Consider the following 25,696-nt stretch of genomic DNA (forward strand, 5'->3'; position numbering starts at 1 on the left):
TGCATCATCGTGTGGTATCAAGAAAGAAAAAGAATCGTTGCTTTTTTGTTCTCCGTCCAGTCATTAGCCATTAGTTGGTCGAAAGGTGAAAGTCGGGTTCGCAGTCACTGAGACCCGTTGGAGAAAATGAGATAGGCGTGCAAAAACACCTGGCTCATGTCGTCTACGGGGTGTTGGTGATGAGAAGGTGAGAGCAGAACATCATCTCGAGGGACCGAGAGTCTGCAGGAGAGAATTGGGACCCTTCTTGTCGGGCCAGGATAGCGTCGTCTGGGAAAGATGATTAGCATTCTTGTTGTAAGATGAGAGGGGCTACTGGACTTACAATCCAGATCAAGGTCCTGGAAGTAACTCGCAACAATAGGTTCTTGCTCCGAAGTGGCCAGCTTCCCAGAGGCGTTGCGAAGCGTCTGTGGCAGAGCCTTGCGAATGGCCAACAGCATCTTGAGTAGACCTGCCAGGTTGCCTCCTTGCTGCGTGAACACGCTGGGGTCCCTCTCCAGGGGCCATCCAGGACGAAGATGGTCCTGCTCCCAAGCCTTGAAAGCCCACGTCGATTTCTCGAGGCAGTTGAGGAAGATGAGCGCCGTGAGGTACATCTTGAAGTTGACTTTGACTTTACTGTCCTGGAGCACTCGGTGCATGCCGCTCAGCAGGGCCTTGGAAGTGTTGTTTGCCTTTCTCTCGGCTGCCGCGTTCAGCTGCATGCAGATGGTGGTGTAGATATCGGCGTCGTTCTCGCTCTCGGCCTCCTGAATACGTCGTGGCTCCTCTCCCTCACTCGCGGGCTTTTCAATAATGTTCCACTGTCTCTCACGGTCGATACTCTCAACCAAACCCCAAAGTTCCAGGGATTTTCGGAGTAGATCATCCTCGCCTTCTGACAGTTGCTGAATAGCGAGTTCCAGGGTGACACGCATAAACCTCGATGGTTCACGCTCAATGAAGAGGTGAAAGACGTCCCGCATATAAGCTTCCACTTTGCCTGGGATATCCTCCTTGTCCTGATCGATCATGATGACCTGCCAGAAAGAGTCTTTGCTCCCTCGTGCCGCAGCCAGTGTTTCACTAGGCTCAAGCAATGCGACAAAAGCTTCCATAACGATGACTTTGCCAATTTCAGGGAAGTGGGAGACCTCAATCACGGTGCCGTCGTGGGTCATCTGGAGCTGGTTCTTCAACAGGTTGATTCGATTCTGGGACAAGACAACCTGAACACCAGCCGAGTACAAGTCCAGTTGCTCTTGAAGCCTCGTTCGAACGCAGCCAGTCCTCCAGACACGAGGCGACAAGACCTTTCGGCAAGTATCACATGGTGTTCCTTTGCCACAGTTCTTGCGGAGGATCCTGCATCTGATACAGGCACCGATCTTGCGGACCTCCTGAACCTCCTTGCGCCGAGCTGCTGTGAATCGGGATCGAGAATGCCGGGGCCTCCCATTCAGCTGCCCATCGCCCGTATCCATGCGCACACCGCCTCGGTTCATCTGAATAGGCGCAGGGGGGTGATCGGGGACAATCGGCACTGGCGATGCGGTAGCCAAGTATGTCATTTCGCCCCATGGCTGCGAGATGCCCCCATCAGGGGCAGTTACCGCACTTGGGGAGGTTTCGACGGGAGGCGCTAGTTCGACGGTCGGAGGCGGTGTCGATGAACCATTTTCATTGACGAGCTGGGGATCGAGAAGCGACGGGTTCAGCCGCGCCGTGGCAGCAACAGCAACAGATATGTTGGAAGCATCTGGCGAAGCAACACTGTTGGGGAGCAATGCCTGAAGTCGTTCCTCGGGAGATAGTTCGGGTCCAGGAAGCGGCTGTTGGACTACGGCTATTACTGAGCGTTAGTTCAACTTCTCACAACGGACCATGTAGCGCCTTACCCCTATTTTGCTGCTGTGATCGATTCTCGTAGCTCACAGGAGGGTTGTCGAGGGTGAATTGCTCATGAAGTTCGAAACGCTCAACAACGTGAGTACTGGCGGGGTCGGCGGGGTCGGTGGCACCTGGAGCGCTCTGGCCACGGTTGTTCTCATTAAGATCGACCTGTCGCGAGGCTTCTGCAAGAGTCTCGAGAGCACTCCACCCTTGGGGAAGGTTGGGGACGTCGACAGTCTGGCCGTTGGTCTGCGCATCAGGAGGCGGTCGCTCTGGGGCCGCACGAGCGTTGGTGATACCATGGAGCTCGAGGCAGGCTCGCATGCGGTCCGACTCTGAGATGGCGGGGCATTTCTTGGTGATGTGTGTGGTCAAGCTATCGATGCGGCCCTTGGGAAAGTTCTCGCCGCATTGCTTACAGGTGTGCGGATATCTGTTGCTGTTATCGTTGAGCTTGGGGCCTCGGACGAAGTACTCGAGGATGAGAGGATTGGGCTTGCGGCCCATCGCGATTGCGCGCTCAAGGGCGGTGGTTGCAAGCGCCTGGCCCGCAACCTGATCCGTCAAGGCGTAAGAAACGCCTATTCCACCAAAAAAAGACCAGAGCTGGACGTCCAGTCTCGTTCCGTTCAGAAGAAGCAGGCAGATGGCACCGTAGGGCTGGCGGAATTGGTGATGGGGATTCGCCGTGGCTAGATTCTGCCTCCTCAGACCGACAAATTTCTCACACCGCCTGTCGAAAGCCGGCCGAAGGGTTAATCCGAGTCTTGGTTGGGACGCTATGATTGGTAGAAAATCTCCGATGCAGAGAAAAGTCAAACGTCGATCTTAGTCATCACCCGTGCACCCTCCAAATCGCGGGGTCCCCTTCATCACACCACGAAAAAAAGCTACACCCCGCTGCTCGATCATATCCTTGCTCGTCCTTGAATTACAAGGTTCAATAATTGCAATTGAACTCGGAAACACCTCACAAATCTTCCACCATGAAGAACATTCAGCGACTTGAGCTGCCGGCCGCGGCTGACATGCATGTTCACTTGCGCCAGGGTGAACTAATGGACTTAGTAGTCCCGACTGTGCGGCAGGGTGGAGTTGATACGGCTTTCGTGTATGGACTCTGTATCCTAGAAGAGAGAATTGAGAAAGCTAATAGAAGAAAATAGAATGCCCAATCTCGTATGTGGCTTTTGTAAATTTCGTGTTTCGAGTGATTTATTTCGGAGATGGCTCCATCATGACATCTATGCTTGTTTAATGGTTACTGATATTTGATTACAGCTGCCTCCTCTCACATCGGTTGAGCAGGTATGTAACTAGTGCCCCATTGACACGGAATTATCCTATGCGACCTATGATAAATACCTAACTCTTGTATAGGTGCTCGAGTACAAGTCCAAGCTTACTGCCATCACCAAGGATGTCAACTTTCTCATGTCGCTCTACGTTAGTCCTGCCCCTATCCATGATATCCATGGCATACCCTAACTTCTGCCAGCTTCACCCCTCTGTTACCCCAGAGGTTATTGAACAGGCTGCTGCTGCCGGTATCACCGGCGTGAAGCTCTACCCCCAGGGCAAGCTCCCTCCTCCTGTTGAAATGGACATGGCACTTACACCATACAGGTGTGACCACCAACTCTGAGAGTGGTGTTTCGGATATTACAGCTTTCTACGACACTTTTGCCGCCATGGAAAAGCACGGAATTGGTAAGAAATCACATATCTATGAGATCTTCTTCTTTTAGCTGGGAATACCCAGTGAAAGCTAACATCCTCGTCCGTGCCCAGTATTGAACATCCACGGAGAGGTTCTTGAGTCTCTTGCACCAGCTGGTACTACCCTGGAAGAGGCTTTCCTCCCTACTCTGAAGCAGCTCCATGAGCGATTCCCCGCCCTACGGATTGTGGTATGTTGACACTCAACCACCCCTTGACTAATGGTGACTAACACGGAGACCAAAGCTTGAGCACTGCACCACTGCTGCTGCTGTCGAGGCCGTCAAGGCCTGTGGACCCACTGTTGGTGGTATGTTCTCCTTGCCTGAGAGATTTTACAAGGAATCACATTCATCTAACGCCATGAATAGCTACCATCACGGCTCACCATCTCTACCTCACCTCCCACGAGGCTTGCTGCGATCCCTTCGCCTTCTGCAAGCCCATCCCTAAGAAGCCCACCGACCGCGATGCCTTGGTCAAGGCTGTTGTCAGTGGCAACACCAAGTTCTTCTTGTAAGCCCATTTCCCACCTTTCTCTATTCACTTGTTAACCATCTCCTACTAGTGGAAGTGACAGCGCCCCTCACCCCCTCCAGTCCAAGACTTCTGCCGAGCAGGGCAAGGCGCCCGCCGGTGTCTTCACCCAGCCATATGTGGCGCAGCTCGTCCTTCTCGGCCTCGAGGAGGCCATCGAGCGGGGAGTCATCACCGACGCCGACGTCACCCAGGAGAAGCTTGAGAACTTCCTTAGCCGCAATGGACGCCGCTTCTATAAGCTCCCCGAGGTCTCGGAGAACAAGATCATTCTGGAGAGGAAGGGAGAGAAGATCCCCACCAGCATCCGCAGTGCCGATGGGAAGAGCGAAGTTGGCATCTCCAGGCACGGAGCTGAGGTGTTCAGCCTGACCTGGGCTTGAGTTATCGAAAATGAGCTATGATTGGAAAACGGAGTTGCGGCATAGGGTGTGTTGAGCATAGAATGAGGAGTCTAAAATAGGAAGTGCGTTGTGAATAGGGGTTCTAACCCGTGTATGAGAGCACCCGTCTTCACTGGTTTCGCGTGAACAAGTGATCAACCGTAGACAGTACACAATCTCGAGGGATTATAGGTAATCAGTCGCACGATTCTTGAAATAATGCACCGCATTTCAAGTAACTATTGCCATCCGTGTTCTGTATAGTAAACATCCATAACTCCGTGCTATGCTCCCAAGTCTGCACCCGCCGCAAGTAGACTCGAGGGTATCTAGTTCAAACAAAATACCTAGCCATGTTACCTAGATTCCTCATCCCTCCCCCACACATTACGGAATTCGTCATCGTCGTCTATCCGATAGTTTGATTGATAATTTGACATGAAGCCGTGAGGCTGCGTCTGATTCTGAGTTCCACTCCATTCTGTCGATTCTTCGTTGACAGGGCTGTCAGCTCCATCATAGGTCCGAGCGTGGCTGGCTTCCGCGGGCGCCGGAGGACCCTTGCCCAGGCCGAGCTTGGCTGGGTCTGGCTCTGCGTGCTTGACGACCTTCTTGGGCTTCTTCTTCTTCTTGATTGGGACCACGGGCTCGGGAACAGGCTCGGGCTGAGGCGTAGGGGGAGAATCTCTGCTTCTCTGCTTGCCCTTGTTGGCAGATGAGGCCGTCTCTGGTGCTGGTGATCTCACAGATGGGCTGTGATAAGCAGGAGACCTTGTTCCAAAGCTTCCAGGAGAGCGATACCGATCTCTCAGGGGTTCGCTGGCTGTAATGACAGGGTACTGAACGTGGTTAGAAGAGGCAAAATATTCGGGTCCATTCCACTTACGTTCCAATCGCCATATTCAAGGTGCCGCGCCTGTGCATACAGGCGATCCTCATCAGCATCAAGCTCGGGTTCTTCAAATGTGCCATGGGTGTTTTCGTTGATCAGATCCGGGCGATTATGGCTTGCCTCCCCATTTGATCCAAGCAGAGGAGTTGTCGTATTGATCTCGCCAGGCTTGGGAATCCAATACTTTCCTTTTCCACCACGTTCGTATCGCATGCCTTCCTTGAGCCTCGCGAGACGGGACTTGGAATCTTCGTGGGCCATCACTTTGTCGCCAGAATCGAATACTCGGTAACCATAGGTATCTCCCCGAAAAGTGATTTTCGAGTCCTCGATCAAATCTCGTACGCCAAACGCGTCTTTGAAGGCATGGTTGAGAGGCATCCGCGCGGACAGGATGCTGTTATCGGCAAAATCATGCCATGAGAAGGCATACCAGTGTGCCACAGCAAAGATGGGCATCTCAATACAGATGAGAGCATCCTGGATCGCAGCTGCGAGGTTGTCTGGCGTGTATCCCTGCACATTGTCGGGTATCGCACCTATCCAGACCAAGATGGATAGGAAAAATCCTTGCCAGTATGAAGCAAAGATGATGAGCTTGATGCATAGAAATTTGGGCACTGGTCTGAAGGGTTGTAGGTCTCGGTTCATGCAAACCCAGAAAAGGCCGAGAGAGTACAAGCTGACAGTGACACTAATATTGTATATGATGCCGCTCCAAAGGTAGCCAGAGGTGAGTCCGATATAACCTTCTTGATATGTTCCTGTCGCTTTCATGATGACAGCAGCAAGGGCAAGGATGGGCTTCAGCCAGGCATATTGAAGGATACCTCGCTTGATTGACAGGAAGGTATAAGGATCTGAGATATCGACCTTTGGTAGGACATGGTTGAGCGGCCAGAGGTGGTGAACAGGAGCTCGGCCATGCGTCATGATAATCAGGGACCGCTCTCCACCGAGATAGTTGATGAGCAGCTGGAAGAACGTGTAGATCGTAAAGGCTTCGTAGATATCGCGGATTGGATCAAGGAAAGCGGCAGCTTTCAAGGATATCATGCTGGTCCATGATGCGATCGAGTATATGGGCACCATAAGAAGGATTCGGACGACATATCTTTGCAGGAGGGGCTTTCGGTAGTTCTTGGCTTGCAACAGTATCGAGCTGTAGTTATAGTTAGCTATGCGCACCGGCAAGCTGGAGCATGGGGTTGGGAGGTCCATACACGATAGACAGTATTGTCGCTGCTAGGGACGCGACGCCAGATACCACCGTAGTGGCATAGGTAAGCTTCTGGCCTGTGCCGCCATTTGACATGGCCTCGACGTAGTCATCCATGGCGACGTGGATTCAGCTGTTCCGTCCCGTCGAGGTGATCTAGTATATAGGCAATCGGCTGGCGCGTCCTAGCACATGACTGACGGTGTGCGCAAGGTTATGTATGATGAAGGGGGAGATGAGAGAAGCTTAGTAGGATGGACGAGTGTCGACGGTGGCGCAAACCGGTGATGACGACACCGCTCGGACGGAAACCCCGTGATTATCGACTGCCGCCTTGCTAGGTAGCCAAACTGTCGTGGACGAAGCAAAGACGACAGACGGCCAGATGATGTCCTCGTTGCCTTGTCGCAGGAATGGATGGGTTGGTAGGGCCGGCACGGAATTATGTTTCATGCGTCTAGGTAACCACTTTCCTCCCATGGTAATGACCTAGGACGCACTTGCCGTAATAGTTCATGGGGAGGAGTCCAGGAGCTTTGATGCCGCTTATTTAGGCGTGTGGGGCGCTAGACCGTGGCTTAAGACCTCTGAAGCCACGCCAACCACAGTGGCTCCGCTACCCTGCGTCCGCTATTTGACAGGGGGCGGATACCAGCACCTCAACAACCGCGTCGCGAAGCGACATTCTCTTGGATTGGATGACCTGACAGCTCCTGACCGACTATAACATTAACCAGCTACTATGCTTCACCTGCGGAACCTCGCAACACCTTCTGTCCGCTGAAGTATTTCCAAGCTGTCGCTGTGCTCTAGATGATGCGACGTATCTCCCTGCTACTTTATGGAGCTTGCTGAGCTCCGTTGAGCTACTTCCAACATGAATATCACCCTGGCCGCCCTCGACAATGCGATTGTTGTAGCCAGAAACACCAAGACCCCCAGATTCAATTAGTATGTTGGACGTTGTTTGTTTGTCTCGTATACTGACTCGAACCCTCTCGTAGTGAATTCCTCATCTTTATCGCCCTGTGCTGCATCCTGGCCATCTTCTTCCTCCTATACTTCAACCGAGTCTTTGCGTCGATCGTCTCCTACTTCATCCGAGCCTACACCTGGCACCAGTATCGAGTCTACATCGACATCAAGGCCATTCAAATATCTCTCCTAGGCGGTCGAGTCTTTTTTACGGGTTTACGGTATCATGGCGAGAACGAGACGTTTATGGTCCAGCATGGTTACATTACATGGAGATATTGGCTTCGACGAGTTCGCGACGCAGACATCATCGACTCCCGACGATCCAAGCTGCCGACCACCGATGCTACACCGTCGAGCGACATAAAAAATTCCGAGCTTCCCTGCCGTATACAAGTGGACCTGATCGGCTTGGAGTGGTTTGTGTACAATCGCAGTCCAGCTTACGATACCGTCCTTTCCGGTCTTACCCAGCACCATGACCCAGATGCTCGATCGAGTGGTGTGTCGGAAAAGGATGAATCTGCATTGCGAGCTCGGGGCCCCAAGCTGGAGAGGGACGCTGAAGGAGAAAAGGGGCTGGACGAGAAGCAAGATGCGGATGCTCAGGCGAGGTACGTGTACCGGCGCACGACGACAGGTCTCGGAAGCGGCGAGGACGACGAAAACACCCACAGCTGTGAAATGGAGCTACCATTCATGATTCAGCTGTTCCCTATACATCTCCGCTGTCAAAAGGCCGCCGCTGTCATGGGCAGTGAGAACACAAAGGCGATCCTCGTTGCCAGGGCAGACTCGCTTGACGTGGAAGTTGACGCCTCGGAAGCTACCACGCGCGATCCTTACAGACAAACCTTCAAGGTTCAATTCAAACATCCAGTCATTGAGTTCAAGGATAATGAGGACTTCAAGGAGGACCAAGCCACCCGGGCCACCCGGGATCGCGACACTACTCAAAGTCAGGAGGCGGTTTCGAAGCGATCACTCTTTCGTCATCATCGGCGAAGAGCTGTCAACTCTCTGCGCAATCTGGTACCCTATTGGCGGCGCTCTGTTGAGTCCTTCTCTACCGATTCACGGGCTGTGAACACCGGAGCTTCGCAGGTTCCAGGCGCCAACCAATGGCAAGGATTAACACGTTATCTAGATGATCGTGACCGGGATGACAGGGCTCGCTGGGGAGCAGTCGAGTATGCCGCTGTGACCACAGTCTTGGATAGCCCTGAAGCGGTATTGACCGTGTACTGGGACGCTGTGGGAAAAGTCCCTGATCGAAGCCATGGAAATTCCAAGGCGTTCCCGCTCAATATCAACGGGAGTGAGCCTCCGGCCTGGGGCATGAATTTCTCTGTTAAAGGAGGAACCATGAACTATGGTCCATGGGCAGACCGTCAAAGGGCAGACCTGCAGAGATACTTTTTCCCGTCACTCTGCAAAGATGCAACCCCTGCGAGGCCGCTGAAGCCAGGGGACTGGAGAGCCGCTACCACCTTCTCGCTTTATGTTGAAATAGACGACACAGTTACCTTGAGAGTTCCTATAAGGGAGGAGTCCAAGAACTGGCGTTGGCGAGGCAAGGAACCACCGATGAAACACCAGAAAGCGCCCACGAAGCGGAAACAGAGAAACAGGGCGAAAAAGAATAGCAAAGGAGACGCTACCCAGCTTCGCCCTGCGGGATGGTTGGAGGTAAAGCTTCCAGCCAACTCGTCGGTCAAGTTCAATATGGATATGATGGCAAGCTCAACTGGTTACACAACGAAACTCGACGTCGACCTGCCTAGCTCAGAGCTCTGGAGTTCTGTCAACCACGATCTGCTCTGGCGATCAAGTGCTCTGCAGGTATCCTGTGATCTCTCTAACCCGCTCTCCTGGAACACGCTCAGGAATTGGAACTTCAGCATTACCGGCTCTAAGATGGATCTGTTCATCTTGAGAGACCACATATTCCTTCTTGTTGACCTGGTTGATGACTGGACAACTGGCCCGCCCGCAGACTATCTCGTGTTTGTGCCTTTCAAATACCACGTTCACCTGAAGCTGCAATCGTTGCAGCTCTACCTCAATGTCAACGAGGCCAACATCATTGACAAGGCAACCGTGATAGAAGACAACACTTATCTGGTTCTCTCTAGCCCTTGCCTGACGGCTGAGGCCTGTATCCCTATCGACAGCTTCCGACCTAGCAAGAATGCCATTCCTTTTGACGTTCGCGCTGATCAGTTGGACCTGGCACTTCGAGTTCCCCAGTGGAATACGCAGGCGGCGTTTCTTTCCTCACAAGACTTCGGTCACATCGAAGGCCTTGTGGTGGACGGCAGTTACAATTACAATGCGACCACATCGGCCACAAATACGGACACGCTCATCCTCAACGTTCGTGGCCAGTCCCCCTACGTCTACCTGTATGGCTTCCTTATCCGGTACATCATCCTGCTGAAGGACAATTACTTTGGAGATTATGTTCACTTCAGAACGTTGGATGAGTATCAAAATCAACTCCAGTTGAAGGAGAAGAACCCAGGTGCCGAGGCCGCAAATCAGCCACCCGCCAAAAAGTCAAACGATATGGACGTTATTCTTGGTGTCAAGGTTGAGGATCTCAGGATCCTGCTGCCAACCAATCTCTACTCAGCTGATCGCTTCGTCCAAGGAGAACTTGCCAGCGTCGCTGCCGATTTGCGTTTCACAAATTACTTCATGGAGATCGAGATTGAAGTCAGCCCCGTGAGTCTCTCATTGGGCAGTTCTGAGGGTGCTCTGGATTCTCCTGGCATGTCATCGTCGAATACCCAGCTGTTTATCGATGGCGTGCGCTTATATGGCCACAAACTATTTGGTCTGCCGCCCACAGAGCCCGCCTACGTTTGCAACTGGGATGTCAGTGTCGGTAGCATTGCAGGAGAGTGCACTTCCGAATTCCTTGTTGCGGTGGCAAGAGGCGGCAAGGCGGTTGCTTTCTCTTTTGACGATGTCGAGAACGCCTTGGTACCGTATTCGTCTCTGGTGTTCTTTGATATCACGTTTGCGCGAGTCGCTGTCGAGTCTGTCCATGTGTGGTTACATGTCGATGAAGCAGCGTTTCTAGTATCAACCGACGCCATCGATGTGAATTTCAATGATTGGGCTCGGTCACACTATTCGAAGCGTGCCGACATTGTCGTCCCAAACATCCAAGTCTCGTGTGTCAACGCGGAGTCAGCAGCAAGGCAGAAGTCCAGGTACCAACACCCTGTGGAAACGGAAGCTCACCTGCAAACCACTGTCCGACTTGCTGTGATTGGACGCAAGTTCAACTTCACCGAAGAAAGGAAAATCCAGCAAGAGCTGGTGCAGCGGGAAGATCAACGGACACATCGAGCCGAGTTTCTCATCCTACCGGAATACTTAGATGATCTTGTCCCAGAAGTGGTTGATCCGCCAGCGCAGTGTGCGCCTCCTCCACCTCATCCAGCCATCTCACTCGAGGGCGAGGACGAAGACGTTTCGTACAGGACATTAACGTCACGCCGGTCCCGAGGGCTGAGTCACAAATCCTCATTCCTTTCCCTTGCCGCTTCGGAGAATGGCAGCGTTATCCTAGCACCGAGCCAACACCGTGCTCGATCCAGATCAAACCAGGGTAATTACCTTGATACTGGGTCTGGTTTGTTGGACAGTCGACCAACTTTGAGGCAGAGGGGATCATTTGTATCACATTACTCAACTGGAGACTATGCTACAAAGGAGGGTCTTGCTCACTCTTCTGTGGCTTTCTCCAGTCAGTATGTCTCGCCGCACTTCCCGCTGCAGGGTCTGCAACCCAGTACACGAGAGGTTCCAGTTCAGAGTACTGAAGAAGGCGAGGAAGATGGCATGTTTGACACAGTGTCGATCGGGTTAGATGACATTGATCCAAATGGACTGAGCGAGGATCACCCCTATTTCAGTGCCTTGGTTGAGTTCCCCTCTGGCATATCAGCATTTGCCAACCCATCTTCAATACGCTACGCCGCCTCCCTCTTGGATGCCCTGCAGCCGAATGAACCAGAGGATTTGTTGGACGCCTTCCAGGTCGATGCCATGACTAAAATCTTCGACCTACAGAAAGAACGGGGAACCAGCGGCCAGATCAAGGATTTCATGGTTCGAGTGCCCAATGCAAACTTCCGACTTCTCAACCCAACATCTGAGGACCCTTCGGACTATGTCGAGGACGAGCAGGACCAGTATGACCTCACAATTTCGAAGGTGTCATTGGTTGCTCGAACGACAACCAACTGGGAGGACCCTTTCAAGGAGGAAACGCGCAATTCGAAGACTTCACTTCAACTACGGTTGGGATCAGCTGAGATTTCTGCATCCGAGCGTAAATCGTCGCTTCAGGAACCTCAGCCGGCAGTCATGGCACAGATTGACGAGGTCACTGTGTCAGTTGGTGCGAAAGAAATCAGGTTTTTCGAAGCCGAGATCGGCTCTGTGGTTGGAAGCACCGCTTCGGGTAAGATTGAGTACCTGGCGTCGTTGATCCATCGGACTGGCACTGTTGCAACTGAGTTGGGGCACCTGCTTTCTGAGACCATCACAAAGCACCAGAACCGCTACAGGTACTTCACATATCGCCTTCTTGAGGAGGGCCAGTCGACTAATGATCCATCTTTCGTGGTCCGACCTTCGGCTGTGCTTCGCTCAGCGAACGAGCACCTTCGCACGTTTGATTCTTGGAAGTTGGCGATGCGACTTCGTCAGATATGGACAACCATGGAAGAGCACACCAGGGCTCAACTCGTCCATCAATGCTTGACTGGCTCTCCTGATGTCCCTGCGAACGCTGTAGAGTACGCGATAGCAGCACTTCAAAAGTGGCGTGGCTGGGACTTGGAGGACCTGGCGCATTCACTCGTCTTAGTGAACATCTTTGGTCCGATCGAAGAAGTGGACGAAGGTCATGATGACCAGCTTCCTCTATCCGGCGCCTGCAGGCTGGGAGAATTGCAGCTTGTTCTCGACCCAGGGCCGAAGCAAAACAAACTCGGCTTCATCGATCTGGCCGCTAGAATCGCCCAGCAGATGCCCGAAGTCGTGGAGGGCCAAGACGAGAGCGCGAAGCCAAGCGCCCCTCTGACGACGTTGAATATCTCTTGCGCGGAAGCAGGTATCAATCTGAACTGGGAACTCTGCGAACTGGCTGAAGACGTATTGCAACTATTCAGCAAGAGCCAAGGCCAAACTCAATCAATGCCCGTCATCCCCAAGCCGAAACGCCCAGCGAAGCCAAATCCTGCTGCTTGGCCACCGGTCCATGTGGTTGTGGAAGTAACTCGAGGTGCGGTGGAATTGGAAACCATCAACCTCAGAGCCAAGACATTAAGCCATGGGTTGAAGATGTCAATTCTTCACCAGGCTGGAGTCGACACTTCGAGCTCGCTGAGCCTGATGCTGAACTGCAACGCCATCACTTCCTCGCTACACAGTAACGCTCATGCTCTGGGAATGTGTCAACTGAAGCACCCAAGCATTTTCCTGTCACACGAACTCCACGACATTGATGGCACGTCAAGCCATACCGTCAAGGCCAGTGCTAGCAGTCGAAACCTGACCATTGCGGTCAAGGAGGACCCGATTGGACTTATGGAAGTTCTTGACCGTCTCTTTGGTGACGAGATTCATCAAGTATACGGCCTGAAGAGTCAACTTTCCAGCTTGTCAAAGCCCAAGGAGCCAAAAGAACAGAAGAGGATGTCGGACCGGCTCTCGAGCGTGAGGGTCAATCTCGCCATGTTCCTTGACGAGTACAGCGTCTCGGTTCCTTTCCTGCAATCTCTGACCTACAAAATTACTGGAACAGTGGCGCGAGCGGCAACGGCAGCAAACTTTGGAAAAGAAGTCATCTTTGATTTCGACATCAAGGAAAACTACCACGAGATGCAGATTAACGTCAGGAATGAGCCTCGCAGCATTTCTCTTCTGCAGATCCCTCCAACCAATGGCCGCATCACCAGCCACATGAGCCAGACCGAGCACCAGATTACCGTTCTCTCATCGTTAGAAGTCGTTCATCTGGACGCATCCGCCGTCTACAGCCTTCTCACTGCACTCAACAGGCCCCAGATATCCAGTGCCATCCAAGAGCTGCAGGAGCAGACCAAGATCATTCAAGGGCATGTTTCGGAAATCTTTGGCTCTGACGAGCCTGAGATACCGGAGCCTGTCATTGAGCCGATTAGGTTGGATCATCCGAGTGTCAAGGTCGTGTACAATGTTCATTTGACGTTGGCTGGCCTCCATGTCTTTGCCAAGACATCGCTCAAGTCTGAAGTTGAGCCCATGGCTCAAGTTCTCTTCTCTCTGGACAGGGCTCATCTGCACGCGTCTAACCGACACGAGACACATGGTCCTATCCTGAAGTACCCAGAGCTCCACGTCAACCTCAGTCACATTGGTCTCGATATCCGACGAGGCCGAGAGGGGTCCATGAGATCCTGTGGAAGCTTGGGCGTGGGCGTGACGGTTTCCGCCAGCTCAACCCTTGGCTCAGACGGCAAAGAAGATTGGTCCTTCAACTTCAGCAGTGACGACTTTGAATGCAACCTAGCCCCAGAAACCATCTCGACCGTCGTTGATGTTCTGGGGTACATGGGCGAGAAGATCAAAGATCTGGATACCTCCCGCGAGCTGGAATACCTGAGAAAGCTACGACAGTCCAAGCCAAGAATCACCATCAACGGCGACGAGGAGCTACCAGAAGAAGTCGACATTATCGACTCGGTTCTTGCATCAGTTCAGTATCAGTTCGAGCTTCGAAATATTCGCATCTGCTGGATCGTTGCAGACAGCCATGCTGATGAGTCAAGCACCAAGGAGGATCTTGTTTTGTCGGTCAAACTGTTCGAATTTGGCACCAGAACCCGACGATCTGCTCGACTGTCGATCGAGAACTTCCAGCTTCAGATGGTGCCTCCTGGTCAGGATATGAATGTTCGTTCACTTCACTCGGCGCTGCTTCCCGTGGTCACATTCAATATTGCCTACATGTCAACTGCCTCTGCACGACGCATGGCATTCCAGGCTGTGGGCGAGTCTCTGGATCTGCGGCTTACGTCCGCCTTTATTGTGCCAGCTGCACATTTGACCGAGTCCATCATGCTTTCGATGAACAATGTGGCACAAGCATCGACGCAATGGAATACTGCAGTGACAACAGAGAAGAAGCCAGATGAGGCACCCAAAACGGGGCAACAGCGAAGCATCTTTGGCAACAAGAGGCTGGAAAGTTTGCTTATCGACGCAGATTTTGCCGGTGCTGTTGTCTACATTGCCAACAAGAAGGCGATGGACAGTTCCAAAAACTCGTTCGGGCGTTCTTCGATGGCTGGCAAGTATGGTCAGTTCAACACGGAGGATTCTGGAAGTGGAACGGCCCTTCGCAGTCCTGGACTGGCTTGGAAAGTCGAATACAGGGATGATGCGCAGGATGACCCTTCGCTCTATGGAGAGATCAAGGTGGACGCTTCCAGCAACATCATCTACCCTTCTGTTGTTCCGCTCGTGATGGACATGCTGTCAAGCGTGAAAGAAGTTGTCAAGGACGACGACGAAGCTGCGCCAGCCAAAGAACCGGAGCCATCCAAGCCCAAGGCTCACAAGTCCGGAGACGAGGATAACATCATCACTGCGGACCCCAGCGCTGTGCTAGGCCGTCTCAAGCTCAACTTGGGCCTGCGCATTTGCAGACAAGAGTTCTCGCTGAGCTGTCAACCAATCGCCCGTGTCGCCGCCACGACGTGCTTCGACAACATCTACTTCACTGTCAATACCGTTCGGTCGTCAGAGCAAGGCAACTTCTTTGCGATTTCCGGAGACTTTACCAAGTTGCAAGCGTCTGTACAACACGTGTACTCACGCGAGTCCACCGCAAGCTTTGAACTGGACTCGATCACGCTTTCGTTCATGAACAGCAAGCACGTTAGCGGAACCAGCGGAGTTTCGGCCATCATCAACGTGAGCCCCATGGTGGTGTCCATCAACGCCAAGCAAGCACAAGACTTCTTGTTGTTCCGTGAGATTTGGTATCCCAGCGAGTTGCGATCACCGCCCACAGCTCCTGTCGCGAAGCTGGCAACTGAGACTTCTCAGGGCGGCCATCTAGTACAGAGATATCAGCAAGTGGCGGCAACAGCCGCGTTCCCATGGACTGTGACTCTTTCCATCGCGGCCCTGGACGTCACTATCGACCTTGGACAAGCCATTGGCAAATCTGCCTTTGCGATTAAGAAGTTCTGGGTGTCATCCAAGAAGACGTCGGATTGGGAACAGAACCTCTGCCTCGGCTTCGATAGGATCGGCGTCGACTGCACTGGACGCCTGAGCGGCTTCGTGGCCTTGCAAGACTTCCGTCTGCGAAGTTCGATACAGTGGCCGAAACGAGAAGAGGCACTCAATGAGACACCCCTGGTTCAGGCGTCGATCGCCTTCAATGCATTCCGAGTGAAGGCTGCGTTTGACTATCAAGCCTTCTTGGTTGCCGACATTACTTCTTTGGAGTTCCTCATGTACAACGTACGTGAAAGCCTCGAAGGCAGTGGAGATAGACTGGTTGCAATGCTCGATGGTGAGGCAGTCCAAATATTTGGCACAACAACATCGGCGGCCCAGGGTATTGCTTTGTGGCAGGCAATCCAGAAGCTTGTTCAAGAAAGAAGGGAGAGCTTTGAGAGCTCCCTGAAGGAGATTGAGAAATTCATGAGCCGGAGGTCCACTGCTTCACGAAACACACTGCCACAGATCGAGCTACCACCGAAGCTGAAGGTGGAAGACACATTGTCCAAATCACCCATCTCCCTGGACACGGATGTGGTTGTGACACTCAAGGCACTCAACCTGGGTGTATTCCCCAGCACATTCTCAGATCATCAAGTGTTCAAGGTGGAGGCGTTGAACGCCTATGCTCGGTTCGCAGCCAGCATGGAGCAGAGGCGCATTCACAGCATCTTGAGGATGATGTTGGGTCAGCTTCGCATTGGTCTTGCTGGCGTTCGCAACGTGGAGGCGCCCAAGACGTTGAGCGAGATCTCTGTCGAGGATGTGGTTCAACGAGCAACAGGATCGCGAGGCGGGACGATCCTCAACGTTCCCCAGGTCTCTGCAGTCATGGAGACATGGCAGAAGCCACAAGCAAACGAGATCAGCTATATCTTCAAGAGTGCATTCGAGGGCAAGGTGGAAGTGGGATGGAACTTCTCCCGCGTCAGCTACATCCGAGGCATGTTTGCAAATCACTCCAAGGCACTGGAGCAGATCTGGGGCAAGGAAATCCCCCTGACGGCGGTCAAAATCAGGGGAGTTCCAGGAGCAGAAGAGGGAGAGGGTGAACAGCAGAAGATCACGGCAGAAGTCAACGTGCCCGTATCCAAGTACGACTACGTGGCGCTGGAGCCGCCCATTATCGAGACGCCGCAGCTGCGTGACATGGGCGAGGCGACGCCGCCACTCGAATGGATCGGTCTGCACCGTGATCGACTGCCGAACTTGACACATCAGATTGTCATTGTGTCACTGCTGGAGTTAGCCGGCGAGGTGGAGGATGCTTATGCTCGCATCTTGGGATCATGATGAGATCAGTCATGGATGAAAATCATGGGTTATGAAGGAGGTTGACGAGGTTGCAGTACTTGTCCGGCGAGTGAGTCACTCGGCGACAGTAAGCATGACGAGCAAGCGAGGCGTTTGGGAAACTTGAAACAATTTCTGTTTTTGAACCAAAAGCGGCAATTATTGTTGGAAAGAATACTAATACACGATTTTGCAACTGGACTCGGTATGAGGTTGATATCGAGGCTTCATGTCAGGCTGGGTGAAGCTGTTCCTGTCAGTCCGAGTGGAGCGGTGTGTAAAAAAGTGAGACAGCAAGAGGCAGCCTTCAAAATAAAACATACGTTTTATGAGGCATATTATACTCAAGGTGTACTGATGTTTATGTCGACCATCCCAAGTGTGCGGTGATTTTTTGCTGGCCACATGCCTCAAGGGAGCTAGGTACCAGGATGGTTCCGGGATAGTCTTACTGTATGAGGAAGCTCTCGGATCGGATCTTGACCATTTCCACGGAATCCCATTGGATCTGCCGCGACGGATCTGACGGGCTCGAAGCCGGAAAAGCTTCCCAAGTCCTCCAATGGGGGCTTGGGCGAAGCCAGCCTCTCGTGGTGGTCTGAGGTTTGAGCTGTGATGTGAGCGACGTTACGGCAGAGGATCGGTCGAGTTAGGTACCGGCTTGGGCAGACAGGGCCGGAGAAATACACGGGGGTAAAGGCGGTGGATTGTATTCCGAAGTCGACTTGGCCTGTGCCACGGATGGAAGGTTGGGCTCGAGGTGAGGCCAGGCCAGGTTCGTGGAGAGATGGATGGGCATCCGTCCGAGTGGAGGAGGGGTGGTGGTGGTGCGGGAGCTCCAGCTCAAGCTCAAGCCCACTTCCCAAAACCACCACACAAGGGCACGCACACACGCACACACACCGGGAGAGAGCCCGGGTAGATGAGATGACAATTGGCATCGGCTGTTGAGTCAGCAAGTGAAGAGTCAATGGCAATGGCTCATCACCGAAGCATTCAACGTTGATGGACGTCATCAAGAGTTGCTCATCACCAGGCTCAGAGCCGAGCAAAGGAGGGGGAGGGGGCAAGAAGGGAGGGGTGCCCGTCATGCTCGGTTTCAGAGCTGTCCAGGCAGGGTATGGAACAATGCCAATCCCAATCCTCCATGGAACGAAAAAACTGGCCGTGCTTTTTGTCCATGTTCTGATATTGCCATCCCATCCCATCCCATGGCCACCATGGATGTGTGTCCCCCATGCCACACTTGCTTTGCTTATCCCCACCCGGAGAGAGTTGGATTATTATTACTCGCGGTGAGTCTCTCGGCGAGAGCAGCATAGCCATCCATGATGGCGGATGTCATATGTGGCATGGTTTAATAATGGTAGAGCTTCATTGGGAGGGGCACAGGAGAGTTCAGTGATTAGTCATGATACCGAAAAGAGAGTTGGAGAGCTCCCAGGGCTGTGAAAGTTTCCCACGAATCAGGGTTGGTGCCCTTGGACGTGCACAAAAAACCACTGTGGCAATAGTGCTCGGTAGCCCGCCGGGTGAGGTGAGAAGCTCAAGCAGAAGCAGACCATTTTTTTTTAGCGGGTTTCTGGGCCTATCGTGGCCGAGCCCAACCCCTCCGGCAGGGCCTGGAGCACGTCTCTGTTCAGTGAAATGCGGCGGCGAGCACGGCGGGGTTCCCTCGGGTTGCTGTGCTCTGCGGGCAGTTGCGTTGCTGCTCTGGGTTGCTGCCCCACCACAGCCCACCTGCCCAATTTTTTTTTTCCCTCGTCTGCTGAGCAACCTGTGAGTGGGCTGGAACTCGAGTGGGGCTCGCTGCCCGCCGGTGGTCCAACCTTCCAATGGGTCGTCACAGCTCCGTGGGCTGCACCTCAGGCAAGGGCATGCCCACCGAATGAATCTTTCTTCCCCCCTCCACCCACTCTGATTTTTTTCCTCTCTTCCTCTTTTCCTTCTCTCCAAACCTTCTCCTCCAAAAGGGACGCATAAAGAGTGACAGTGGTTTCCCCCAGAGCTGTCTCTCTTCTCCCCAGTAGCTCTCGAACCGTTGCCCTTTTCTCAGGCAATCGCTTCTTGCTTCTTCCCTTTTCTCAAGGCTCAGATCGCGGGGTGAAAACTTCGACCCCGCTCTGTTCCCACATCAACAACTTCGACTTTTCACACCACAACACATAGACAGGTTATCCCGTCAATACCGTCAAGATGGTCAAGTAAGTTGCTTCTGCTCATCGTCAAGGCCGTTGCGCCATGGCTGCCATCATCATCGTCTCTACGCGCTTCAGTCGTTGCGACTGCTCGCCCGCGTCACCCCTCCATCCTCAACCTCATACCCCGCTCGGAGTTAAGCCTCTGTCAATGTCCATGAGCTGACGCGATGCCTTCACCCGTTCAACAGCTTCACGATCGACGAGATCCGGGCCCTTATGGACAAGCCCACCAATGTCCGTAACATGTCCGTTATTGCCCACGTCGACCACGGCAAGTCTACCCTTACCGACTCCCTTCTCGCCAAGGCCGGTATCATCTCCACCGCAAAGGCTGGTGATGCCCGAGCGACAGATACTCGTGCCGACGAGCAGGAGCGTGGTATCACCATCAAGTCCACTGCCATCTCCCTGTACGGCCAGCTCTCCGAGGACGACGATACTGCCGACATCGTCGGCCAGAAGACCGACGGCAAGGACTTCCTGATCAACCTGATTGACTCCCCCGGTCACGTCGATTTCTCCTCCGAGGTTACCGCTGCTCTTCGTGTCACTGATGGTGCTCTCGTCGTCGTCGACACCGTCGAGGGTGTCTGTGTCCAGACCGAGACTGTGCTCCGACAGGCCCTTGGTGAGCGCATCAAGCCCGTCATCATCATCAACAAGGTCGACCGTGCTCTTCTCGAGCTTCAGGTCTCCAAGGAGGATCTGTACCAGTCCTTCTCCCGAACCATCGAGTCCGTCAACGTCATCATCTCCACCTACCTTGACAAGTCCATTGGTGACATCCAGGTCTACCCCGACAAGGGTACCGTCGCTTTCGGTTCCGGTCTGCACGGCTGGGCTTTCACCGTCCGCCAGTTCGCTGTCCGATACGCCAAGAAGTTCGGTGTTGACAAGAACAAGATGATGGAGCGTCTCTGGGGCGACAACTACTTCAACCCCAAGACCAAGAAGTGGACCAAGAACGGCACCTACGAGGGTAAGCAGCTCGAGCGTGCCTTCAACCAGTTCATCCTCGACCCCATCTTCAAGATCTTCTCCGCCGTCATGAACTTCAAGAAGGACGAGATTGCCACCCTCCTCGACAAGCTCCAGCTCAAGCTCCCCGCTGAGGACCGTGAGAAGGAGGGCAAGCAGCTCCTCAAGGCTGTCATGCGAACTTTCCTCCCCGCTGCCGACTCTCTCCTCGAGATGATGATTCTCCACCTTCCTTCCCCTGCCACTGCCCAGAAGTACCGTGCCGAGACTCTGTACGAGGGTCCCCCTGATGATGAGGCTGCCATTGGTATCCGTGACTGTGACCCCAAGGGTCCTCTCATGCTCTACGTCTCCAAGATGGTGCCCACCTCCGATAAGGGTCGATTCTACGCCTTCGGTCGTGTCTTCTCCGGTACCGTCCGATCCGGTCTCAAGGTCCGCATTCAGGGCCCCAACTACGTCCCCGGCAAGAAGGACGATCTCTTCATCAAGGCTATCCAGCGTACCGTCCTCATGATGGGCGGCAAGGTCGAGCCCATCGACGACATGCCCGCTGGTAACATTGTTGGTCTGGTCGGTATCGATCAGTTCCTTCTCAAGTCTGGTACCCTCACCACCAGCGAGACCGCCCACAACCTCAAGGTCATGAAGTTCTCCGTCTCCCCCGTCGTCCAGCGTTCCGTCCAGGTCAAGAACGCTCAGGATCTCCCCAAGCTCGTTGAGGGTCTTAAGCGTCTGTCCAAGTCCGACCCTTGCGTTCTTACCATGACCTCCGAATCTGGTGAGCACGTCGTCGCCGGTGCCGGTGAGCTGCATCTCGAGATTTGCCTCAAGGATCTCGAGGAGGACCACGCTGGTGTTCCCCTGATCATCTCCGACCCCGTCGTCCAGTACCGTGAGACCGTCACTACCAAGTCCAGCATCACTGCCCTGTCCAAGTCTCCCAACAAGCACAACCGTCTGTACATGGTTGCCGAGCCCATCGATGAGGAGCTCTCGCTCGCCATTGAGGCTGGCAAGGTCAGCGCCCGTGACGATTTCAAGGCTCGTGCCCGTGTCCTCGCCGACGACTTCGGCTGGGATGTCACCGACGCCCGAAAGATCTGGACCTTCGGTCCCGACGGCACCGGCGCCAACCTGCTGGTCGACCAGACCAAGGCCGTCCAGTACCTCAACGAAATCAAGGATTCCGTTGTGTCCGGTTTCCAGTGGGCCAGTCGTGAGGGTCCCGTCGCTGAGGAGCCCATGCGATCCATCCGCTTCAACATCCTCGATGTTACCCTCCACGCCGATGCCATCCACCGTGGTGGTGGTCAGATCATCCCCACTGCCCGCCGTGTCCTGTACGCCGCTGCCCTGCTCGCCGAGCCCGCCCTCCTCGAGCCCGTGTACCTGGTGGAGATTCAGGTCCCCGAGAACGCCATGGGTGGTGTGTACGGTGTCCTTACCCGACGACGTGGTCACGTCTTCAGCGAGGAGCAGCGCCCCGGTACTCCTCTGTTCAACATCAAGGCCTACCTCCCCATTCTGGAGTCTTTCGGCTTCAACGGCGACCTTCGACAGGCCACCTCCGGACAGGCTTTCCCCCAGTCCGTGTTCGACCACTGGCAGATCCTCCCCGGTGGCTCTCCCCTCGACAGCAGCACCAAGGTCGGTGCCATCGTCACCGACATGCGAAAGCGCAAGGGTGTCAAGGTCGAGGTGCCCGGTGTCGAGAACGTAAGTTTTGCCCCGCGTGTGATGTATAGAAGGATAGATTTGCTAACTCTGGGTGATAGTACTACGACAAGCTGTAAGCGGCTTTCTAATACGCCGATGGAAGGACGAAGGATGCCGCAATGGGCACATGACATCAACCGGCTGGTAACGAAGATTCGGGATGTATGCCCGAGCCCATGGAGGAGCTCCTTGTTGAGCTCAGGAGGGGCATGCTGAGCGAATACCAAAGTAAAAGAAAAAAGTCGAGTGGCCGGGTTGAGGCTGAATGCCATGAGGAAGCTCGATTCGGCTTTTTATGCAGTTATGTCGTATTGATGAGTTGAACACGTTAGATTGAAGTTCAAATGATGTGCCTGAGAGTGATGTCTGCGTGAATTCCGGGAAACAAAGGATGAGTAGATGAGATGTGTTGATGGGATAACTATGCTGGTTGGTGGTGGGGTTTGTTAGTGGGTTGGTGATGGGCGAGAGCTCTCAAGTATGGGGATATAGCTATCCATTGATTGTGTTGTACAAATGCACACCTGCTTAGAATGCCGGCATTAAACAAAGAACATGAATAAGAACTATCAACGGCTTGATCTATGTCTCTCTTTTTTGGATTCATTTCTTACGTGTCAATATTTGCTTCAGTCTCTGTGGCTGGGCCAATTGGCACCATAACTTTACTGTGACGACACTCCTCTCAGAAGAGCGGCCCGAAAATTGGATCTGCATATTTCGAATCTTATCCCCAACACCAACAACCTCAAGCTCCACCCACCAGATCGTCGCTCCTTGCTAGGCACAGCTACTGGCTCTGGCGGCAGATGCGACACGGTCTCTTGTATCATTTCTAGGCCAGAGTGAGCCATGCTGTTCCCCGAGGAAGATGGACCGCTACTGAAGGCGTGGATCGTCAAGCGCATCGAAAACACGTTCGTAACCGTCTGTGTCGATGGCGATGGCTGAGTCGCTCTCAGTGAATGCGCTAACAGTTATGAAACAGGTCCGACGCCGATTCCGATGTCCTTGCTGACTATGTTATTGCCCTACTCAAGCACGATGGCGATCGCGACGCGGTGCGGAAGCTGTGCGAACAGGAGATTCCCGATTTTCTGAGCGAAGGTGCGTGCTGCCAGCTCATCTGCTACTGCACAGGAGGACAGCAGGCGGGTTTGTTGCAGCAGAGGCTGACCATGGCATACAGATCCCAAAACCTTCCTCGACGACGTCTTCCAGGCCATCACATACAAATCATACCTCCCAGGCGCTCCCCCAGCCCCCAAGCTCGGCTCCGAACCGCAGCCTCAGCCTACTCCTTCGTCCGAGAGCGCACCGCCCAACGGCTCGAGAAAGAGAGGCTTCCACGATCGCGACGACCCGGACGGACAGGATGGTCCTCAGCACGGGGGACGCGCAGCAAAGCAGTCCCGTCGAGCCGGTCGCGAAAGACGAGACGACGCGAGGGGCGGACGATATATGCGCGGTCTTCCTCAGCCGCCGGACATGGCCTTTGACCCCAAGGCTATGGAGGCCTTTCTGCAGATGAGCTCCATGGGCATGCCCCCTTACCCAGGTATGCCAGACATGCCTCCGCAAAGCTTTGGCGGCGGTAGGAATCAGCCGCGGCGGAGGGGACGGTGCAGGGACTTTGATACCAAGGGATTCTGCTCCCGCGGGAGCACATGTCCGTATGATCATGGTAACGAGTCAATATTCGTGCCCCCGATGGGACCTGGAGGTGATGGTATGCAGCATCAGCGACCTCTTGGGTTTACTTGAGCTAACTCGGTTTCCGTGCAGAGCGCGGCGATCCCAACGAATACCCCTTTTCCGTAATGCCGAACCCCTCAAATCCCATGAACCCCTTCAACTTCACACCAGACACCGGCCGCGGCAGCAACAACAGAGGTCGTCGAAATCGAGGTCAGAAAAAGGGCGGTGCGCGGGCACCCTTCTCGGCCGATGGGCCAGTCTACGATCGTTCCAAGAGCACCATCGTGGTAGAGAGCATCCCCGAGGAGAACTTCACCGAGGACCAGGTGCGAGGCTTCTTCTCGCAGTTCGGCACCATCACAGAGGTCTCGATGCAGCCGTACAAGCGCCTCGCCATTGTCAAGTATGACAAGTGGGGGGCTGCCAACGCCGCGTACCAGTCGCCAAAGGTGATATTCGACAACCGTTTTGTAAAGGTGTTTTGGTACAGGGACAAGGCTGACGCTCTGCCGCCGACTGTTCCTCTGCAGGCGGGCAACTGGTCCGGCGATCCTCAGGCCACAGGGGAGGATGAGGAGGCCGAGCCCGAGTTGGACATGGAGGAGTTTCAGCGGAGACAGGAGGACGCGCAGAAGCAGCACCAGGAACGCGAGTCTAAACGCGCCGATCTGGAGAAGCAGCGTCTAGAGCTTGAGACTAAGCAGCAAGAGCTCCTTGCTCGGCACCGCGAGGAGAATGCCAAGCTCCAGGCCAAGCTGGCCGGCCAGAAGGGCGAGGACGGCGAAGTGCCTTCATCAGGCGCACAAGCCCTGCGCGCTCAACTCGCGGTCCTCGAGCAAGAGGCCAAGATGCTCGGCCTCGACCCCAACGCCGAGGACGAGGGCTCTGTCACCAGTGCACCATGGCATCCCGGTGGTGGGTACCGTGGCCGCGGGGGCTATCGCGGAAGAGGAGGCTACGCACCAAGAGGAAGGGGAAGCTTTAGGGGCCGAGGGGGCAGCGGCAACATGCACGCGGCGTATGCGCAGTACTCGATCGACAACCGGCCCAAGAAGCTTGCCGTGGCAGGTGTCGACTTTACGGCGCCGGACAAGGACGAGGTGCTACGCCATTTCCTCCTCGTACGTTCCCTCTCCCTATTCGTTTACTATGTATTGAGCAAGTCGCTAACACATCATGGCAGAACTTGGGCGAATTCGAGTCGGTTGATACGGGCCCTACCGTTACTCACGTCTCCTTCCAGGACCGCAAGACGGCAGAGAGGTTCTACTACAGCCTCCAGGGCAAGGAACTCCCCGGTATCGAGGGTCGTCTTGAGCTCTCATGGGTGAGCACACCGCTACCACCCGTCAACACGGTCAAGACTGCTGGCAACGGCGAGGCCAGCGGTGCTCATACCAGCACTGAGGATAAGGAGCACGACGCCATGGCAGGCTTTGACGATCATCCCCGTAGAGAAAGGAGCGCGGAGCTGCCGGACGAAGACAGGCCGGTTAATATGGACTACGAGGTGGCGGATGAGGACGGGTGGTGAGAGCCAGAGGCAACCGCTCTATACCATGATTCAAAGATGATCTGTATGATTCTTCTCCAGGTTGGTTAGAAGAGGGGTAAAAGGTAGGATTCAATGAATGACAAAAGGATGGGCGTCTGGTCAAATGAGTAAAGTCACAGAGGCCAGTTGCATACACATGACAAACACATGGCGAATGGGGAAGCATCAGAGTCTGGAGTATCATAGCCACCAAAAAGGGGCTAGATCCCTAGTCAATTGTCGTTGGCCTCCAGTCGTGATCAAGTTGACGACTGAAACGGGCTGTCCTTGGGACATTGATTGGCCTGGTATGGCAACAGCCAACTCGTCGAGTCTTGTCCATCTCCTTGTTCCTCATCCTTTCCATTCTGCAAC

At 54.0% G+C, this 25,696-nt stretch overlaps 6 protein-coding genes across 6 annotated transcripts; 4 read left to right on the forward strand and 2 right to left on the reverse strand.

The window, feature by feature from the left end:
* Positions 1 to 163: 163 nt before the first annotated feature.
* LRP88_13531 (uncharacterized protein) lies at positions 164 to 2,382 on the reverse strand (the record flags this gene model as incomplete). The annotated part of the gene is made up of 3 exons (XM_083249893.1): positions 164 to 270; positions 326 to 1,828; positions 1,881 to 2,382. The coding sequence occupies 3 exons, from the start codon at positions 2,380 to 2,382 to the stop codon at positions 164 to 166; spliced, it is 2,112 nt and encodes a 703-aa protein (XP_083094227.1).
* Positions 2,383 to 2,861: 479 nt separating this feature from the next.
* Positions 2,862 to 4,514, forward strand: LRP88_13532 (dihydroorotase; the record flags this gene model as incomplete). Its single annotated transcript, XM_083249894.1, has 9 exons — positions 2,862 to 2,909; positions 3,157 to 3,183; positions 3,256 to 3,321; positions 3,374 to 3,469; positions 3,522 to 3,585; positions 3,667 to 3,785; positions 3,841 to 3,904; positions 3,966 to 4,110; positions 4,163 to 4,514. 9 exons carry the CDS (start codon positions 2,862 to 2,864, stop codon positions 4,512 to 4,514), a joined length of 981 nt encoding a protein of 326 aa, XP_083094228.1.
* A 356-nt stretch (positions 4,515 to 4,870) lies between these two features.
* On the reverse strand, positions 4,871 to 6,742 carry LRP88_13533 (organic solute transporter Ostalpha-domain-containing protein; the record flags this gene model as incomplete). The annotated part of the gene is made up of 3 exons (XM_083249895.1): positions 4,871 to 5,353; positions 5,401 to 6,568; positions 6,630 to 6,742. The coding sequence occupies 3 exons, from the start codon at positions 6,740 to 6,742 to the stop codon at positions 4,871 to 4,873; spliced, it is 1,764 nt and encodes a 587-aa protein (XP_083094229.1).
* A 760-nt stretch (positions 6,743 to 7,502) lies between these two features.
* LRP88_13534 (uncharacterized protein) lies at positions 7,503 to 17,191 on the forward strand (the record flags this gene model as incomplete). The annotated part of the gene is made up of 2 exons (XM_083249896.1): positions 7,503 to 7,576; positions 7,630 to 17,191. 2 exons carry the CDS (start codon positions 7,503 to 7,505, stop codon positions 17,189 to 17,191), a joined length of 9,636 nt encoding a protein of 3,211 aa, XP_083094230.1.
* A 2,196-nt stretch (positions 17,192 to 19,387) lies between these two features.
* On the forward strand, positions 19,388 to 22,166 carry LRP88_13535 (P-loop containing nucleoside triphosphate hydrolase protein; the record flags this gene model as incomplete). Its single annotated transcript, XM_083249897.1, has 3 exons — positions 19,388 to 19,395; positions 19,581 to 22,089; positions 22,149 to 22,166. 3 exons carry the CDS (start codon positions 19,388 to 19,390, stop codon positions 22,164 to 22,166), a joined length of 2,535 nt encoding a protein of 844 aa, XP_083094231.1.
* Positions 22,167 to 22,941: 775 nt separating this feature from the next.
* Positions 22,942 to 25,321, forward strand: LRP88_13536 (uncharacterized protein; the record flags this gene model as incomplete). The annotated part of the gene is made up of 5 exons (XM_083249898.1): positions 22,942 to 23,006; positions 23,078 to 23,196; positions 23,279 to 23,647; positions 23,875 to 24,908; positions 24,971 to 25,321. The coding sequence occupies 5 exons, from the start codon at positions 22,942 to 22,944 to the stop codon at positions 25,319 to 25,321; spliced, it is 1,938 nt and encodes a 645-aa protein (XP_083094232.1).
* Between the last annotated feature and the right edge of the window lie 375 nt (positions 25,322 to 25,696).

Source organism: Fusarium phalaenopsidis, assembly GCF_050370095.1.
Source record: "Fusarium phalaenopsidis strain FUZ10S chromosome Unknown contig_32332, whole genome shotgun sequence".
Lineage (NCBI taxonomy): Eukaryota > Fungi > Ascomycota > Sordariomycetes > Hypocreales > Nectriaceae > Fusarium > Fusarium phalaenopsidis.